This window comes from Aedes aegypti, chromosome 2 (assembly GCF_002204515.2).
Source record: "Aedes aegypti strain LVP_AGWG chromosome 2, AaegL5.0 Primary Assembly, whole genome shotgun sequence".
Lineage (NCBI taxonomy): Eukaryota > Metazoa > Arthropoda > Insecta > Diptera > Culicidae > Aedes > Aedes aegypti.
In genome coordinates this window covers 203,853,466-203,874,180 of record NC_035108.1, presented here as the reverse complement: position 1 = coordinate 203,874,180, position 20,715 = coordinate 203,853,466, and the positions used below count along the sequence as shown (strand labels likewise).

General features: G+C 34.7%; 1 protein-coding gene across 19 annotated transcripts in view; it reads left to right on the top strand.

Annotated features, from left to right (window-relative positions):
- Positions 1-20,715, top strand: part of LOC5575931 (aldehyde dehydrogenase, dimeric NADP-preferring) — a 105,727-nt gene that overhangs the window by 79,994 nt on the left and 5,018 nt on the right. For 6 of the 19 annotated variants that reach the window (XM_021843733.1, XM_021843745.1, XM_021843744.1 and 3 more), the window contains 5 exons: positions 854-1,051; positions 8,697-8,812; positions 9,361-9,496; positions 9,563-9,713; positions 11,790-11,986. In XM_021843733.1, coding sequence (XP_021699425.1) covers positions 854-1,051; positions 8,697-8,812; positions 9,361-9,496; positions 9,563-9,713; positions 11,790-11,804 — 616 coding nt within the window. In that variant the 3' untranslated portion in view covers positions 11,805-11,986. Of the gene's footprint in view, positions 1-853; positions 1,052-1,301; positions 1,418-5,762; positions 5,879-8,696; positions 8,813-9,088; positions 9,205-9,360; positions 9,497-9,562; positions 9,714-11,789; positions 11,987-20,715 lie in introns of those variants that run through there. The other 13 variants (XM_021843740.1, XM_001655873.3, XM_021843746.1 and 10 more) reach the window with 9 other exon arrangements.

Genomic DNA, 20,715 nt, shown 5'->3' with positions numbered 1-20,715 from the left:
CTCTTAGAAAATTTAAATTTTGACATTCTTATTCGAACTCTTTGCTCTCATCTCTTTTTTCGATTACCCACAAATCGGACCAATTATGGTTATCATGAACCTGTGATTAGCATGTGCCGTCTGTTTAATCAATATTGTAATGTTTTCGATTTTCATCTTTCCCGTCCTGTTTTGAAGCATCAGTTTGTCCAAATGTTAGGTGTTTAATATGTAGATAGCAAAAAGTTAAGTTAAGGCATATCCCAGTAAACACAAACTCGTATACGATAGCATATATGAGTACAAAAGTGGAGGCGATATACGCACATGCGCCATTAGACTGCATGTAAAATGTACGTATATCGCCTCCACATTTGTACTCTTATATCTTATTATATACGATCGTGTGTTTACTGGGATGCATGTATCATTGGGAAATGTAATCTGTTGATACGAAAAGAAGGGTAGGTTTTGTGCCTATTTGAAAGAGAGCATTAGTTGACAGCTCAACTCAAACGGGTTTTTCTCTACTCCAAAAAAAATAAACAAAAAATATACATAATAAACAAAGGTTTTCCATCCGGACTGTACAGCAGATCGAAGAGTAAACTTTGCGAGCTGACATGAACGACTATGATCCAGTTGAATGGCGTATGTTCTAACTCCTTTCACACTGTTTCCTGAGTCAAATTAGATCGGAATTCCATCATGAAGTTACAGTCCTTTGTATTCATAAGAAACATGAAGAATATACTTTTTTAGTCTCTGAATTTGACATTAAAAAGTAAACTTGAAAACCATCGAGCATTATTGTACCTACACCATGAAATGCATCATACATTTTTATTTAACTTAAATCTTTTTTTTTCGACAGACGTTTGAGTGCCATGATCAAGGGAGCCAATGTCGCAATCGGAGGAGAAACGGACTCCCAAGAGAAATACATCGCTCCCACAATCCTCGTCGACGTCAACTCGAATGACCCCGTAATGCAGGACGAAATCTTTGGTCCGATCCTGCCAATCATCAACGTCGACAATGCATACGATGCCATCCGTTTCATCAACTCCAGGTAAATATTCGATAATCCATTTGTACCCCCTCACAATATCCCAAGTGCACATCTCCACATTGCATTAGTTGTTTGTTGAGTCTTCTGTAAGCAATCTAGTGCCGTCCATTACCGAGTTGCGCTCTCATCGCCATTGATTAATGTTATTATTTCTGTCGAATCATTCTCCACCTCACAACCACCAAAAATTGCGCCCTCGCTCCATCACATCAACGATTGGTCTCGATGTGTTCAAAATTCTTCGAATCAGATCACCCGCGCTTGTCATGTACATCTTCACGCAAGACAAAAAACTGCAAGATCTCTTCATACATGGTACAAGGTCGGGCAGTATGTGCCTCAATGATACCATCATGCAGTACGCCGGTAAGAAGCTACAAGCTGATAGTCCCATTCCGAATCGATTGGTGATCGAATGCTTTTCTGGTGATGGTTTCAAGTGTCTTCTCCTTCTCTTGGTGATGGATAGTCATTTGTTTCGTTCAGACTAGGTAGACGAGTTTGAAATTGGAGGTCGTTTTCTGGTAGTGGGCTATGTTTTTTTTTTAAATGACGATTCTCCATGGTATTTGTATTTCACTTGTTTTCAATTACATTGTCTTCAGAATATATAATATTAATTAACTATAACGATAGTTTTTTTTTAATTATAAAGTAGATGCACAACATGCTTAACATTGAAAAACTCCAATCCTTGATTTACTGGAACAATATTCCTTGACTGTTTGCCCGAATTGCGATATCGGGCATAGTTTGTGTGATCAAGCAAGCAAATTTTCTCTTCTTAAGACATTTGATTCTGAACCTAAATAATAAAAACCTATTCCAATCCGTCATACAGTGACCGTCAAAATACAGTGCCCACTTGCTTGAAATCAAACAAAACGACAAAAATGGTATAGGGAGACTTACGGCTTCGGCACCATTCGACTATTATCGGCAACCAAATTTCAAACGCCAAATATACAGTATTTTTCTATCAAAACACATCAGTGGAAACATTCATATGATTCTTTGTTCTGCCCGCTTCCCGCTGGCGAGATTTCCGCGACTAAACAAACGATATCGTCGGAGATGTCATCAATTCAAATGAGCACGCCTCAAAATGCGACTGATTTGGAGCTGCCGAAGAGATTCACCAGCAGTTGTTATGGGAAAATCGCCGAAGAAATTGAGGCTGCCGACAATAGTCACACTGACAAGGGATGTTCGCAGCGTTGTAAAAACGTTTCCAAAAGCATTTTTGACAAGTCTGTCGGTGTGAATCGATAGAGGATTGAGCAACGCATAAATGTAAATAGACAAACACGGAATTTGTCTGCTGATGTCCGAGAAAATTACAAAAGAAGCACGGCATCGGCTTAAGCTGCCGAGAATACGTAAGTTCCCCTTTGTATACGGCCGAAAAGGGAAATTTGTTCATTAAAATGTTTACACTTCATATTTGACACCTAATTCTTTGTGATACACAGCAAAACAGTTCTCATTAAAAAAAAATAATTTTACAAAGACGAAATACCATCAGTGTACCAGTATCCGCTCATGCCCCTATTTCCGCTCACTATTGTAAACATTGATTTTTCGTGTCAAAAACCAACATTTTTCGCACGGATATATTCTAGCAATATTATATTATTTCAAATGAAGTCGTCTGACATTATTTTTATTTGATAAATAAATAATGCATATTTTTTAGTAAATTCGTCACGAAAAATGTTTACCGTGAGCGAAAATAGGAACACTTAGATGCAGTAACAAATGCAATTAAATATTTTTTTATGAAAGTTTTTCAAATTCTTTTTATTTTGCCGCTGACTTAAAGCTACATTGTGACATAAAAATAGTATTGGTCGACACAATATTTATGTTATAATAAGCATTTGAACACATAACTTCCCTTAAATGAGCGGAATCTGTGCACTGGTGGTACCTACATGTATCAAAAGATATGTATCATAATTAAGAACTCACTTGGTGTTTCCATCAGATTTCAATATGTTACTATTAGTTGTCCAAAGTTTTTTTTTTTTAATTTTTAACATATTGTTTAATGGTTTTACAGAAATACAGTCAACTCTCTCATAGTTAATATTGGGTTAGAGAACCATAGTAAAATTAGGTTTTGTGCTCTGTAATTTGATATCTCTCTAACTCGATTGTTCCTTCAATATTGAGTTTTGCAGAATTGACTGTATTTTGAAACAATTTCTGATAGATTTAGAGAATGATTGATCAAAACATGTTCAGTTGTGCTATTTTATGACGTAAATGTATTTCAACCGGTCATACTGATTATTAGGGTGGTTCGAAACTAAGAAGGAGAAACCGATACGAAACATGAAAATTAAATGCATAAAAACTATGGCTCTTTTCCCATGTTTTTTCCGGGAAGATCTAATGTGCAAAACGATAGAAAAGTAGTGACTTTCATCAAATCTGCCTTAATGTTGGTTGGAAAACTGTAGTTATCATGCAGTTTGAAAAAAACTTTGTTTCATATTTCGTGTGTAGTATCTGTGCCTCCCTCCTAGGTTCGAAACATCCATTTGGCTCACACAGCTCTTTCGATTCTATGTCAGATTTTGATTGTCCTCCTAAAAGTTGAGCTCATTTGGATGAATACTGAGACTACACAAGCCCTTCAAAGTTTGTATTGAAATTACTATGGGACAACCAAGCAATTCGTTCAATCGGAAAAATTGTTGGTTTAAATGTCCTTAGTAGTGTTGTGTTGGTACTGTCAGATACATTTATAACCTTTTCCGAAGGCCGTTTTCGAATCGATGACTCAGTAAGTAGTATTTAATTTATATCCAATCGAAAATTCTTCAAAAATGCTTATTTTTCTTCCGAACAGACAATAATGTGCGCAAAATATAGCAAAAAATCACGGAAAACTTGAGCAGGATTCTCACAAAATGTTAAGCAAGATTGTCATAGAATCCATATGTCATAGCAGTATTTTAGAGAATCCTTGCAAGTATTATCACTGAATCCGGAACATTATTTTGGAAAAAAAATCTTACATTATCCCTAATAAACTTCTTACAGAATTCTGAGCATGTCAGGCTTCTCTGGATCTTAGAACAGGATTTTAGAATAAGTTTTGTTTTTGGATAAGGTTCTGACGGAATACAAAGGACAATTTTCTCAAACTCCTACGGTGGATTCTCACAAAATCCATGGCTTCATACTTAGAAATCTTTGAACAGGATTTTCAAATTATATATAATTCAAATTATATATAAATCAAACCTACGAAAATTTCAGGTGGATTTCTTGGAACGATTTTCATAAAACAACATTCTCATAAGATTGAAATGGAATTGTTGCACTACAAATCGGTCAGTCGCAAAATATTGTGTCTAAGATTTGGCCCGCGATTCAAAAAAGGTACCACAGGCCTGCATTAAACTTTCTAAATTCCTCACAAATACGTAAAACAACAATGAATATACATGGATTTTACTGCTTTTAAGTGATCCAGTAATTCAAAGCTTTTGTTATCATAGATAAAATAATCTTCGACAGAGTTACAAACATATGGTAGACAGCACATATCTCATAAAACGGATGTTTTGTAGAAGTAGGTAACATTTTTTGAACTCCAAGTTATACACCTTAAAATTTGCAATCTTGATCTGGAAGAAATAAATGCTCCGAGCACGCTGTATTATTTTAACAGTCTCACAGTGGCGCGCATTATACAATTGTCGAACAAATCCCTTAAGTGTCCCAAATCCATTAAAAAGGATAATTTACCAAATTTATAACACTTTTTCTTGGAAATTTGAATGAATTGTGTTTCATAATGTATGCATGAATGTGTTCTTAACTAAAATATAGATCAATCTAAATATGACATTTTTACCACATGGGGCAGAAAGTGACAAGCAAAACTATTGCGCATCAGAAAATATTGATTGATTGCTGATCAATACCGAGCATCTATTTTTTCGAACTTTTAATGTAGGTTTACTGTATGCTACAAAATACGACTATTTATTAACTTATGTAATTCAAAGTACATGAAAATTCTCCAGAAGCACCGTGATTAAACCTGGTTTATTTACTGATATAGTTAGTATAACTCTGGTTGAAATAAATTAACACCATAAATTTATTGTGCTAAATCAGATTTTCTATAAAATTTCTCTTAAACTTGCACAAATTGCTTTAAAATATCTCCCAGATGTCTTGAATAACTAATATAATTTGATGTTGACAAAAAAAAAACGTTGGTCATGTATAGTATAACATAACTAAGTAAAGAAGTTACTAATTGGGCAACTAATTTTGGCACATTTGTTTTGTTGTTGAAATCTCAGGAATATTTTTGCTGTGTTTTACTTTTTTTAATGAAAGAATTCCCAAATTCTACATACTTTTAACGTCAATTCGTGTGATTAGAAGCAAGTGGACACTTTATTTTGCTAGAGGCTGTTTGATAAATAGACATTTTTCAATTTTTGCTTGCAAACCAAAAGTTGCATATTGCAGCAGTTCCGAAAACTATTCTATGGCATGGAAATAATCACTTCATTATTGTGAATACGTCGTTTAAAGTATTGAACTTATTATTACTAATAACGTGGTTTTAGGTAGACAGATTTGTAGTTTGCAATGAATTTGGTGGTGGTTCCTTCTACTAGAAATAATCTACTATTTACATACTATTAACATGTTTGTTTTTCTTTCCAACCACTACTAGAAACAAGCCCCTAGCACTTTACATCTTCAGTAAGAATAAAACGGATCAAAAGGCACTGGTCACTAATACTACTAGCGGTGGAGTTTGCATCAACGATACGATGATGCACTGTGCAGGTTAGAGGCTTTTTGCTTTTAACGGGGGAAGCTTCGTCAAATGTGAATGCAACAGGATGTCTGGCGTGATTTGTACTGAATCGTTTATTGCATGTGAAACAAACCAAGCAGCATGAAAACTATATGAAATATTGAGCAAAAATGTAACAGCTGATTGCTGCATCATCGTATTTGAAGTGTTTATGTCAAACCAATTTATTTTTGCAGTCAAAAACGGAAGGTTGCTTTTTCACAACACTTTTTAAATAATTTCTCAAATTAGGGGATTAGAAGCAAAACGGTCTGGGTGTCAATGAACTACTGCTTAAAAAAAAAACACACAGATAGAGGTTGCGGTAAATGCGCAGCTAAATTTTCCCTTAAATTAATGCACAAATTTGCTTTGAATTGCTTTAAATAATTTGTTTTGTTCCGTTTTTATTTGAGTTACAGATACTCTACTTTATACGAGAAAAAAATCACTCGAAATATTTCATTTTTTGCCGTTCTTACATTCGAAGTTCGTTTTTATAAGTATTTTGCATAGATATCATTGCAAATTTATAATAGGCCTTAGACTTTTCTTTAGTGGTTTGACGATTTCAATTGATGACTTGACTTTTCTATTTATGGTTTCCACGAGATGTCCGGAATAAGATTCAACACCACCCCATTTTTATTGTCATAGATTAAAATTTTTGTCAAATGGGAAATAGCTTTATTGGATAATTACATTATTTTAGCGTGGAGAAAATGTCAGGAAAATCGTAGTCCACAATTAAAAAAAACAAATCTTTTAACATAACAATTTTATATTAAAAATAGCCTGTGTGTACTTTATTCCGTCCTATGCGATCTGTTGGTGCTATTCTCAGAGTGTTATAGTAGATCCGATATATTTTTATCATTATTGAATGACATTTTTGACTCTTGGCTTGTTTTCTCGATACCAAAAGTATTATTGCCTTTATTAAATCCTCACCTAAGATTATAAGTGGGGATTGGATTCGATCTTTGATCCTCGACGTGAGAGGTATGTGTTCTAGTCACTAGCCAGGTCCGTCTCCATAAATCCTATGTCTTTCGAGAAACTACACAAAGTACATATTGTTTGGCATAAAACTTCTGAACTGAAAACCTATTATTGATTGATTTTCATATCTTGTTACATTCACATCTTTACCTATTAATAGGGAAATCTGAAGACATGTGATCCTTTAAAAATCATTAATTATAACACAAAAGCTAAGTTTTTAAAAGATTTCTCTCACGTATTTTGATTGAATGAAAACAATACATTAAACCATACAGTTAAGCATATTCTTTCACATGGATATAGGAAATTTATTGTTTTTCGTTCAGCTGAATACTGCGTATAAGAAATTGATGATTCATGGTATTTATATAACTCTATCTTTAAAAGGATATATTGTGCAAGATATAATTTAATGTTAAAGATATCCTCTAGATCTAGGGAGTGCGAACTGGATATCAACAAGAAGCCAGGCTGCAGTCAATCCTAAATTTTCATCAAAATGATCCGAGTATGCCTAGGAGTGTATGATCATTACTTCGTCACGCTAAACAATGTTATACATTTTATGTGACACAAAAACTATCAACTGTTAAAGGTAATGAAAGAATGATCTACTTGGTCTTATTGATGTGAATGCTTTTTAGATTTTTTGTCAAATCTATTTTAAACTAAAATACAGTTAGAAACTCCGATTCAGCTGATTTATTAGACGTATTGCCTGTATCAAACTGTTAAAGCTTTGTGTGAAGTATTTTAAGTGTGCACCTTGGAAATGGTTTCCTGCGAGACAAGCAAACAAACAACGGTTAGCACTGGTGGAAAAAATTGAAAGACCAAAATGTTCGAGACCGTACCCCTCAGTTCTAGATAAGCTTTTTGCGATTCAACTGTGTTCGGATGTAAATTGGAAATATGTTCAGCATAGTAGATCAATTTTGTTCATTTTTCCCTTTTCACTTGAAAATCCGTTTACTATAACACGGATATAATTTATAGTTCCTTTTAATGCTAGGCATTGAATTCTTGCGCATCGTGATAGGCCGTTCTGCGATCATCAAATCCATATTCGTACAACAATTGGTTGATTGGTTAGTTTACGCAATGAGATATTTTAAACATTTTTAAATTTCGCCATAAAATATATTTAATTGAATTTTAGTTCACTCATATCTCATTATCAGCAGTGAAAGTCATGACAACTTTTTTTTATAACTAATCGATAATGACGTCAAAATATTTATTTTAGATTGTTTGTTTCAAAGCATCGTTAATGATAAAAATTGGTAACCATTTTTGTATATAATATGTTCAAGTTCAGGATTCTGTATCTCAACTACTAGTGATTTTAATATCATGAAATTTAAACAATAAACTCCAAAAGCATGAAACATAAATATTTCAAAATTTTTCTCTATTTTAAAGAATCTATGCGACTGAAATAACTTGAATTTCTAGATTGACGATAAAATGTCAGCATTTTTTTTTATCATAAACCAACAACCATGACACCGACTGTTGAAATAATGCAGTGAACGAAGTAATATCTATTAGGTTGCATTAATGCTTATCTGTACTGCTTTGATTCTTTTTCAGTTTACATATATTTCCATTATTATAGCTCGTAATAGTTGTTTTTTTTCTAATTTGAAATATTTTTTACTTTCAATTTGATGAAAATATTCCAAAGAAATGATACTCTCGGTTATAACCACTCAATATAAATTATTCACTTACCCTTTACCAGCTCTGCACCATTATTATTCAACCGAAAATAATTTTCACATGGTATCTATTTTCAACCAGAGACAAACCTTTGGTTCTGTACATCTTCAGCAATGCAAATGTCGACAAAACAAAAATCATAGAGAATACTGTCAGTGGTGGAGTGTGCCTTAATGATACGATGATGCATTTCGCAGGTTTGATTTATTTTTTGTAAAACTCTCTACAACAATCGTCAGCGGTGGTTGAAACAATAGTCATATCATGTGGCACACATTCAATTCGAAGTATCATAATGCACTAAGATGGTGAAACTTAAAGTAGGTTTTAACATTTCCATTCATAATTTATAGTTTGAAATCTGCTTCAGTTCCTACCCTGTCACAACCGACCCAAATTATAAAAAAATACACAGCTTATATTTTCAAATTTATACTAACGAATGCCTTGCTTATTTCGAATGAACCCGCCAGAGAAAAGGCACTCTCGATGTACATCTTTAGCAGCAACAAAACTGACACAAAAACTATTATTTCTAACACTTCGTGCGGAGGAATCTGCATCAACGATACCTTAACGCATTATGCAGGTTGGAACTAATATTAAGTAGGAGTTAGAAATGTTACATAAATTCGTTTGTTTCTAATTGGCCTTTGGTGTTAATTTAATGATTAATGTTCTAATTTAGCAAGTAATAATACACTTCACCACGATGATCCTAATCCCACTATTTTCATTAAAACAGTTGAAACACTGCCATTCGGAGGCGTCGGACCCAGTGGTATGGGTGCCTATCACGGAAAGTACTCGTTCGATACATTCGTCCACAGGAAATCGTGCTTGGCAAAGGATTTCAACCCTATCGGCGAGAAGCTGGCCTCGTAAGAGATCTGACATTTGTTGTTTCTGGTTTGTGTCCATATATCTATAGCTAAACTTCCTTGCAGTTCTCGATACCCGCCTTACTCGGATAGCAAGCTGTCCTTCCTGACGACGCTGTTGAAGAAGCGCCAAGGACTGTCGATGAAGTTCCTGCCATATGTGCTGATGTTCGGTATCGGAGTGGCAACAACGCTGATCGTGAGCTCTATTGTGAAGGTAAATATGAGAACTTGTTTTATCCAATGGTAGCGGGATCCTATTGTGTTAATGAGTTATACATTTCGTATGTCACGCTAATGTGGGAAAAACAGTTGTCCAGAATATGTGACACATAGATAGCATACTTAAATCACGTTTTGTCAGATTACTGCTTATCATTCTAAGAATCTATGACAAAAGGTCGAACATCGAAGGTGATCGAAGGTACAGAAGGTTGAAATGCAAAAGCTCTAAAGTACAAATGGTCGAAGAGAAAAAAGGAAGCGACAAAAGCTCGAAAGTATTTCTTAAGGAGGTAAAATATCATTTTCAACCTTTTGTCTTTCGACCATTTGTCTTTTCGAACTTTTTCGAACTACTGACCTGTTGTCCCTAAGTCACGTATTCTAATCCTTATTTTGAGTCGAAATTTTAGTAAACGTTAGTGTTCAAATATTTCCGCTTTTTTCTATTGCTTACTATGATTTCTTATTGCACGATGCCGTAAAAATTCGTTGTGTAATAACTACGACTAGCGGCTATATCGCTCTGAAGGGAAGTCACTTCTCAAATCCATACAGCATTGTAATTGTTTCTACATAAAAGACCGGGGTAAAGTGTATTGGAAATTAACTCAAATTATATCATTTAATTTATTTAGTTATTATTAAACCCAATAATTTCATGTTATGTTTCTTGGATCGTGGTTACATCTCTACACGCCTTCTCGCACCAAACGGATGCGTACCGAACACTATAAGTGCTGTCCAGCATTCTTGCAACATGCCTTGCCCACCGATATCATCCTAATCAGCTGCTTCGTTTTTGAGTTGTTCATTGGCATCTTTGATATCTCTCAAAATGGGGATTGGTTGGCTTTCATCGTCCACTCAACTGACACAGACATCTCTTCAATTGTCCTTCCCTTATTGCTTGCGCTTTCAGCATTATTCGGGCGTTCTCCGTAAAGTTGTCCTTCAATCTCTTCACAATTGTTCGTCAAGATATTCTCATTCTTCTTATTTTTGCTTGTGGCACGAAACAACCCGCGTTTAGCTCAATGTTTATCTCTGCTCTACTGTAGTAAAAAAAATCATACAAATCGGTTGAGTTGTCTACAAGAAATCTTATACTTACAGTTTTCGAAATATTTTGTGCAGCTTCCGCGAAATTGTGAATTTTCATTATCTCTAATATTATGTATGGAACATTCCGGAACTGAGCAAAATAGTAGTTTACGGAACATGTTGCAGAATGATGATTTTTAAGCACGAGTCGTAAATTTATCCTACGAGGCTTGCCGAGTAGGATAATTACGACGAGTGCTGTAAAATTCGAGTTCTGCAACGAGTTACGTACCACATTTATTGCAATTTCGTAGAAGGCACCTTGAGAGTATCAGAAATTATATCCGAATGCATTCACCATTATTTTACAATTTCTGAAAAAATGTTGTTTGACGATTCATTACTCAACTCAAAACAGTTGCGTAATGAGAAAGCGTTGCGTAATGAATCATTACAGCACTGGTTTCAGTTGCGTAATGACTATTCCCGCACTGCATACTTCAGTGCAGGAAAGTAGGCCGTTCCATGATAGATTGGCGTGACGAAAAACAGCCTATTACGATTAGAAATTGCAAAAACCTTCATTCGCTTTGAAAGTCTCGTTATCAATACAGGCCACCATAACCAGTTTCATTCAGATTGGAAAATGGATTATTTCCTTTACTATTTGAATGAATTCGGACGAATAAATAAATGTATGTAGCTTTATCATGTGAATGTTGTCTACAAAACACGAAATTATTCATGTTGATTCGGGTTGTAAAACAGTGTGTTATCCACTCTAGCTATTATAGGCGCTATGGCCAAACCGGTGCTTCTACCCTATTGGCATTAAAATCTGATAATAAAAAAATATATTTGTATGTGTATATTTGTTAATTCATCTGACTCTGCGTCTTAATGTTTGAATATCTATTACACAACGAATCAGTACGGCTTTCTGTCAATTTGTCTCTGCTTTTCTGCTTTAGTACCTGTAATTGCAATATAATAAAATATTCTAATCCACGATGTTTTTCTATTCCAGAGGCGTGCACACTGAAAGTTTATTTATGATACAAAAATAACACGCGCTTGAATTGCACAAAGCATCAATTAGTTGTATATCTCTAATTTTAAAGTATTTTGCAGAGTGAATCGCATTTGCTTAATTCTATGTAAAAGCAACTTGAAAACTTGCAATGATAGTTATGAAATAAAGTTTATGACACATTTCACTGGAAAGCTTTGTTTTATTTAATGCGTTTTAGAGTTCATAGATTCCCTAGTACCAGACACCTAAGCCGTACCAAACTTCAATACTATTGATTTCATGCAATATTGTTACACCTTCCTTGCAAATAAAATCACATTTTTTGCATAAACACATATTTTTGGCAATAATAATACGAATTTTGACATAACATTTTGATTATGTGTTTTGGTACCAAATTGACCAATTTTTAAAGGTGGCCTCCAATACCGGACACAATCTGTGTTTCAAAATTATTGTATTTGCACTCTCCTTTGATAAATAGTTGGAAAAATAACCTAGACAACCTCTACAGGATCAGTTACAAAATATTCGCGGACTGTCTGTGTGGTTTATAGAAAAATACTTACAAAATTTCTATCGAAATGACCATCTATCCTTTACGGATTTTTTCCAAAAATATTGTGCTAAGGATTTGATATAGAGGAACAAAATAAAACGCTAGCATATAGGATTTCAACAAATGGAACCTATTTGAGAAAATGTGAGCGAGTGTAGAAACAGCACCTATTGTAGCCGTAATGTATTCTTCACTGTTTTGCTACACAAATTATTATATTTTTTTCGTGTCTGGTCAACCACATTCACATGGAAGAGCTCCATCAAATGATATCGTGCGAATGTAGTCTAAAATAAAATAATAATTAATTTACCTTATGACATACATCATTTGGCCATGGTTCTTCTTCTTCTTGGCATTGACGTCCTCACTGGGACAAAGTCTGCTTCTCAGCTTAGTGTTCTTATGTTAACACACTTAAACCTCTTTTGATATTTTATTTTTGATATTCTTTTAAAGTTGCATTTACGAAAATTTGATATAAAAAGAGTTTTACTCAAAGAAAAAGAAAATCAATTTGTATCGAAAAAAAAATAGTGACAAAAAAAAGTGCCCACTTCCTTCTTGGCCCCAGAAAAGACGTTTTAAGAAAAATAAAAAGCAATTTAATAGTTAATGTACCTCCTTTGGCCTTAAGGACTTGCTGGAGGTGCTTCGGCATGCTTTTCACCAGGTTTTGTAGGTGTTGTGGATCTAGTTCTTCCCAGGCGCGCTCCAAGGCTTCAAAATAATTATTTTTGTTGGTAACACCAGTTTTGTCAACCCTGGCATCGAGAATCGCTCACAAATTCTCGATGGAGTTGAGGTCTGGGCTTTTTGAAGGCCATTCCAGTGGTTTAATCCGACAAGACCGGAAGAAAGACTTGGTCTTCTTGGCAGTATGCTTCGGGTCGTTGTTCTAGAGAAATATGAATTTCTCTTCAAGGCCCGTCTGGATCTGCGAACCTCCAGATTTTCCCGCAAGATGTTGATGTAGGAATCTGCGGTCATTATTCCGTCGATTTTCACGAGGCTTCCTACTCCACTCCATGAAAAACACCCCCAGACCATCACATTTCCTCCTCCATGCTTCAATACTGGTGTTACCAACAAAAATAATTATTTTGAAGCCTTAGAGCACGCCTCCCAAGTAACATTTTCAGCTGTATAACAGTTTATTCAACTAAAGTATACTCATTTAAGCTGACTAAGCTGTTACTCAGCTACTAATGTTACTTGGGCTGGGAAGAATTAGATCCACAACACCTACAAAACCTGGTGAAAAGCATGCCGAAGCACCTCCAGCAAGTCCTTAAGGCCAAAGGAGGACACATTAACTATTAAATTGCTTTTTATTTTTCTTAAATCATCTTTTCTGGGGCCAAGAAAGAAGTGGGCACTTTTTTGTCACTTTTTTTTCAATACAAATTGATTTTCTTTTTCTTTGAGTAAAACTCTTTTTTATCAAATTTTCGTAAGTGCAACTTTAAAAGAATATCAAAAATAAAATATCAAAAAAGGTTTAAGTGTGTTAACTTTAATTTGAACCAAATCAATGAAAGAAATTCGAAAACTGGTAAGGTGGGCACTTTATTTTGCCTATTAGTGTAAAATAACGAATCATCAAATATATACAAGCATTTGAACATGCGTATCACCTTAGGCGTCAGGGTATTGATGCAGCACGGTGTTAACGTTATTATAGTAAAACAATATAGTTATTCAGTGCGTTTAATATTGCAGGAGATCTTCACTCAGTCAACTCAACGATTTGTTTTGATATATCAATGCTCTTTATGGGACAGCCTGGATAATAATAAATTTAAGTGTTATCCTTTATTTGTTAATTGTCCTATCTTTATGTTTTCGAAATCACTCGGTAATTCAGCGAAAGAGCATTCTTATATTTCATTGTAACGACCATAGAGTTAATTTATGTTTAGTTCAATGTTTTCGTATGCTTCAAGTTCAGTTAGTTTCAATAAATTGAACCAGTCTAAGATAAACACATCTTCTCTCTGAGCTGTTTCCGTTCATGAATCTTTGACCGGTTCAATATATTTAAGCTAACTTTGTGAATGAATATCTTGAAGTGTACGAAAACATTGAACTAAACATAAATTCATTCTATGGTCGTTATATGTTAAGAGTTGTGTAAGAATATTTCAGTATGGGTGACGATGATGAAGTTTAGTTGAAATATTAATAATAAAGATGATTGTATTAAAATAGATTGTATACAAATCGCTGATTTTTGGAACATTCCAAATATTACAATTGTTACTTTTTCTTTATCTTACCACTGCTTGCTGAATGGATTTGAATTTAGAGAATAATGACAAGATTTTTATCTTTTTTCTACATGTTCAGCTGTAAACTTGTTTAAGGTTTTAACAATTGTAAAAGTATTACAAATCAAATTTTACCTATATTTAAACAAAATAAATTTAAACTATAACTATATAGTATAACAGGAAATAAGTTAGTTTAAACTGTTTTAAATGATTTTTGAGCTCTACGGTATATCAAACTATCATTCATCAGATTATGCTGATAAAATAATATAAATCAATATCAAACTTTGTATTTGAGACATCGGGGAGTTGTGAGTTCGATTCTCACTGAGAAGACGTGTAACTTTTTCGCAAATCTTCACATCAATTTGTCCATCTAATCCAATTGCAAATTATATGTAATATTTAGCTTTTCGGTAGTTGTTAAACTTCCACTCGGCTGGTTAGCCGTAAACCACGATTCATAATTAAAAACATGTAGTTTTTTCACTTTAATTGATGAAATATGAAATCTGAATATTTTATTTGGCGTTTTTCTTGTTTCAAAATGGATTACCGTTTTGTCTCAAATTCCGAACAGACTCATATTCCGAACACACGGTTTTTGTATGGCGATTTGGTTGAAATGTTTCGCTGAAATATGTCACCAAATAACAAGGAAATGGTAGTCGATTGCCGTTCAATTTTAACGTCTCCAATATATTTTATACCGTGGGAGTAGTGATGATTCTCTAGTTTGAGACCAGTAGAACAAGCTTAGATAAATTTATTTGCGAAATTATTCATTTGAATACGATTTATTCGTGCTGTTCAGAATTTGAATCAAGTTGTACGGAATATGAGACATAATGAACACAGTGTTCGGCATTTGAAACAAAATGTTTTTCCATACTTTTACGTAAAAAGAATACTAAAACTATTTAAATTAACATTATTATTGGTACACCCAACAGCTAACAGTTAGACTTAACGAAGAAATAAAAATTTAAACAAATATCAGCCAATTTATGCCAATCAGATGCATTTGAAGTCACTGTTGACCTTAAGTGTTCGGAATATGAGTCAAAACGGTATTCACATATTACGTAACATTTTTGCAACTGTTTTTTAAATATTTTTTTGAAATGTGTTGGCTGAAAACATAAATTTTCTTTGTATATGACCGAGTCTGATCAAAATGTATATGAACAGTGGATAAATATGTTTTATATAATTATTGTATCAAAAATATCGTCAAAATTTAATTAATTTTTGTAATATCAAAGGATGTTTTTTGATGAACTATATTCGAAATGGTGGCGACATGACGAGACAAGAGTTGTTTTTCATGTTCAAAATCATCAAAATTGCTAAAAGTCACATTTGAAATATTTTTGAACGCTTTAACATCAAGAGAAATCTTAAATCTAACTACTACAACACGCAAAAATTTTCAAAATTTGAAGACTATAAAGTAATTACGTATATCAAAATAGGGAACCACTATGTCCCTAATGTCCAATGAATGGTCGAGCTCCATTCTTTTGACGGCACGAAGGGCTTTTCTGCGTGCTTTGGTAGCTTTTTTCTATCTCTGCAGACCACCATCGAAGTGCCTTCCGGCCAGGCTTATTGCTTGTTTTCGAGATTGAAACATTTGCCGCCTCGGATATGCTATTCGGTTGTTAAGTGCGTATGTTTTTTATTTTAACCGGCCCAGTCAGCCTGGTCATACCTACATCTAGCCGGGTCGTATAGTTGTGGTGGGAGCCTCAGCGGCCAGTAGCGTAGCTAGGAGGGTGCGGTAGGTGCGGTCTGCACCGAGCCCCAGATTCTTAGGGGTCCCGAAATCATGTTGAACGTTTCTCATAGCTGTATCAATTATATCACATATATCAATTATATCAACAAATTTAAAAGAATACAGGCAAGGAAAATGTGGTTTGGAGGGGAACCAAATTGGTAATGTGCATCCAATATATTGATGAAGGTAGCGTTTATTTCTCGCATAACCTGTGATTAACACGTTATTCAACAATGCTACGATGAAGAGAAGATCCTCCTCTATCTCCCAGTGGATATAGTTTTCATTCTGGGCCATTCATTTGCTTGCAAACAAGAAGCTATACACTCGCTTACCAATGGCTTCTAGGGCGAGATTTCAACAGAACAGTACTTTTTAACAGAATTCCAAAAAAACATTGTTCTGTTAGTCATCGAACTTCCGACCTCTAAAAATTGAGCCTGAGAAAGACAGGAACAAGTTTAGTAACATTTTATTTCTGGCCATATCCTTAACCAATTCGAAAAAAGCCGATTTGAATGTTTGTTCATAATATTTAATACCTTTTTGAAAAGTACCAAAGCGAGAAAAAAATAAACAAAGGTCTCTAAGGTTTGTTTTTGCAAACAGTATCTAAAGCTCTTTTTTTTCCTATTTCGCATTGCAATGAATCTTGCAACTTCTTGAGGTTCTAGAGCAGGCCTGCCCAATGTACGCCCGTGAAGAGCTTGAAGCTTTTTCTTATATGTGGCCCCTTCACTGCTCTAGAAACTCTACAACTAGATATTTGGACATTTCAAGGCTGATTATTAAAACTATGGATTCTTAAATTTTGTTTGTGATATTTTTTTTGTAGACTCTCTACATGTTTTTTATCCATATACACGGGAAAAATTTCTGTGGTAAAAATAACTATTTTAGCTGACTACGCCCATTCTTAAAACTACCATGGAAATTCAGACCAATTTACTATTTGTACGGTACACCCCACCGCATTACTGGTACATTTGACAGAACAAAATTACAACAATCTGATTTCGACTACAGGCATGGCAAAATCAAGCGCATTTCTGTGTGCTGAAAATTGCCGGTGCGAGCGCTTAAGTTAACCCCCTAAAATGGTAGTTTTTACCGCAAAATTTTTTTTGCGTGTAGATCTTTTAACAAGATATACTAGGTTTTGTGAAGATTAAATATGTAAGTGGAATCTCGCCAATAATATTCTTCACAATCATGCCAATCGCTATCTAGATAGATTTTTTAAAACACTTGAATATGGATTTTATATATAAGAAAGATTGTAATCAATGTAAGGCAGGCTTTTAAAAGTTAAAACAGGACCACTAAGGCAGGATTCTCACAAAGAGTAATTTTGTCACAGAATTCTAGTAGGATTTCACAAAATTATAGCAATGGTTATCACCGAATAGTATGCGAAATTGTGTTGTGCTATCCTTAGTGAATTTCTTATAGAATTATAAGTAGGACAGAATTCACCAGATTCTGAATCAAAACTTTACAATAATTTTATAGTGGGATTCTGAGGAATATTGAGGACAATTTTCACAGAATTCTACGGGCAACATTCTCACATAATTGTGCAGAATTTTCAAAAGAATCGTACCGTATCAAAAGAATCGTATCGTATCAAAAGAATCGTATTTTCAAAAGAATCGTAGCACAATTCTCATAGAATTATCAACACTATCTTAGGGACAAAAAAAAAAATATATGGGGACGGACCTGGTGTAGTGGTTAGAACCCACGCCTCTCACGCCGAGGATCTGGGATCGAATCTCATCCCCGACATAGTCACTAAAAATTTCAGTGACGTCTTCCTTCGGAGGGGAAGTAAAGACGTTGGTCCCGAGATGAACTAGCACAGGGCTAAAAATCTCGTTAATAAAGATAGAAAAAAATATATATACATAAATTTTATTTCACCTCACCAATTTTTTTTTAAATAGTTGCATATATACAAGTTTGGCCCGGCGCACAATATTATTTTAGAGATTAGCCCGCGATTCAAAAAGGTTGGGCAGGCCTGTTCTAGAGATTACTACGCGACTACTCCATAGGTTTACAGGTTTCTCGTGGAAAGTCTTCAAGATTGTTATTTCTCACACAAAATAATCCCAGGAATTTGTCTGAACAAATTTCTAACAATTTTGAACGATATGATAATAGGAATTCCTTCAAAATTTGCTAAACAGAAACTTTTGGCAGTCCAATAATGGAATTACAACTAAAATTCTCCCATTATAACGAGAATTCTCCCCTTACAGCATAGCCAAGAAAAAAATTCGACAAAATATTCGACATGATTTCTTAAATTATTGCTCTGAGAAGTCTTGAAAATTTTTGCTACAAAAATCGTTCCAGGAAAATTTACAAAGGTTTATTCTAGGATTGAAGCTCTCTAGCAATTTTTCAGTAACCTACTTCCAGTCGTTTTCAGAACCAATCCTTCAACAACTACCCCACAGATTATACCAGGAATTGCTTTAAAAATTCTTTCATGGATTATTACTTAAATTTTTTTAAGAATACTTTCACGAATTTCGCGATAAGTTTAACCGAGTTTTCCTCAGTTTCCCCAAAATGTCGAGTTCTTTTAAACGTTCCTTGATATTTTTCTTGTGAGTTTAAAAATTAATTATTTGTGGTTTTAAAACCACAAAACGCTACAGAAATTATTTCTTTAATTCTTCCAGGCGTTCTACTCAAGATTTTTCAGGGATTTCCTCCAGAAATTACATCGGAAAAGTATGCAGGATTTCATTTGGAAAACTTTCCAATAATTATTTGAAGAGATCCGGAGATCTTTGGAAAAATTTCTCTTTTGTAGGAATATATCATATATTTCATCAGTAATATCCAAAGAATTTTGTTCAGGAATAACTACCGGATTTTTTCAGGAATTCCCACCAATTATTCCTGAATAGAATCCTTAATATCTCCTTGGACAAATTCTTAGAGAAATCCCGTAAGAACTGTTTGGATACTTTTTCGCGAAATGTTCTGAGGATATCATTGGAACAAATTGTGAAGGGAACTTTAAGCAAATGCCTTAAAAACATTCCGATGAAATATCTGAAAAAAAATATCAATAAACACGTGTAGCAAATCCTGACGTAAGGACACGAGAAATCAGAGGTTGAGGTCTCTGAAATTCTTATTTTTAGACATTTCTCAGCCCTTAAGCATTATCGGGATTTTACTCTTCATTAATTGCAATTTTGAGTCCTAATGCTAAAAATGCCTTCAACAATTTCATTATTTCATTAGAAAAAGGTTCATTATTTTTAAACACAAATTCAAATGTTTGTTGAAAGTATTGACAAGTCACATGTTGATTATATATTCGCTTAGTGGCACAAACTCCTATTTTGAAGGGCCGGCGAATCTGACTCCGTATCGAGCCCCAAAAATCCTAGCTACGCCACTGTCAGCGGCTACCGAGATATCTATAGGATGGTGATCAAGGGTCAGGCTTAAGATTCCAACATAATCGTCGGATCTCCTACCGGGTAACGGCTGAAACTTCGATTGCTGTTGAATAATGACCTTTGAAACACTTAGAAGAATAGCCTTGTTAATAATAGCGATATAATTGTCCTGAAAGGTCCAACAAACTATTGCCTCTAGTGTCAGAGCGAGAGCAACCCCAGGCAGGGTGGTGAGCGTTGAGTTTACCGACAACCATTCTTAGATCCGGGAGCGGGAGTTTTCTACCTTCCCGCGTAGGTCAGGGATATTCCACATGGTAGGTAGACGCAAGCTATGTACAGATAATATCTTCCCTGGAGCTTAAGGTGAAACATCTCGGAATCCAAAGATGGCCGGCCCTATGGCCGACTTGTGCTCCTACTCACGTTTTCAAAGGCACTAAACCGGAGAAATAGTAGGCAATCGTTTCTGATCTTCTTATTTTAAGCTTTCTGCTAGTGCACAACGTCAAAATAAAAAGTAAACTGCTGTTGGATGTTTTCTTTGCAAGATTTGTGCCTTTGAATTTTTAGTGCAATCTTAGAAGTTGATTCCAATCTGTTTCACCTTAACTCCGACTACTGGCAGTTGAGAATCAATGCTGAAAATGGCGAACGGAATCGACGGAGCGGCGCTTCAGAGTTCTCACGTATTTGCCGCCAGGAGTGCGGTTGAGCTGTTCGATTATTTCCTGTTTCCAAGGTGGGTCGTTACTTATCAGGACCTTAAGCCCACCTTGATTGTTAAAGAAGCCGTTGTTCCACTGTAAACTAAACTCTGCTGGCTTTGACAAAGCTGGAATGGAGTAACTTCTATTGGCACATGGGGTTTGGTAAC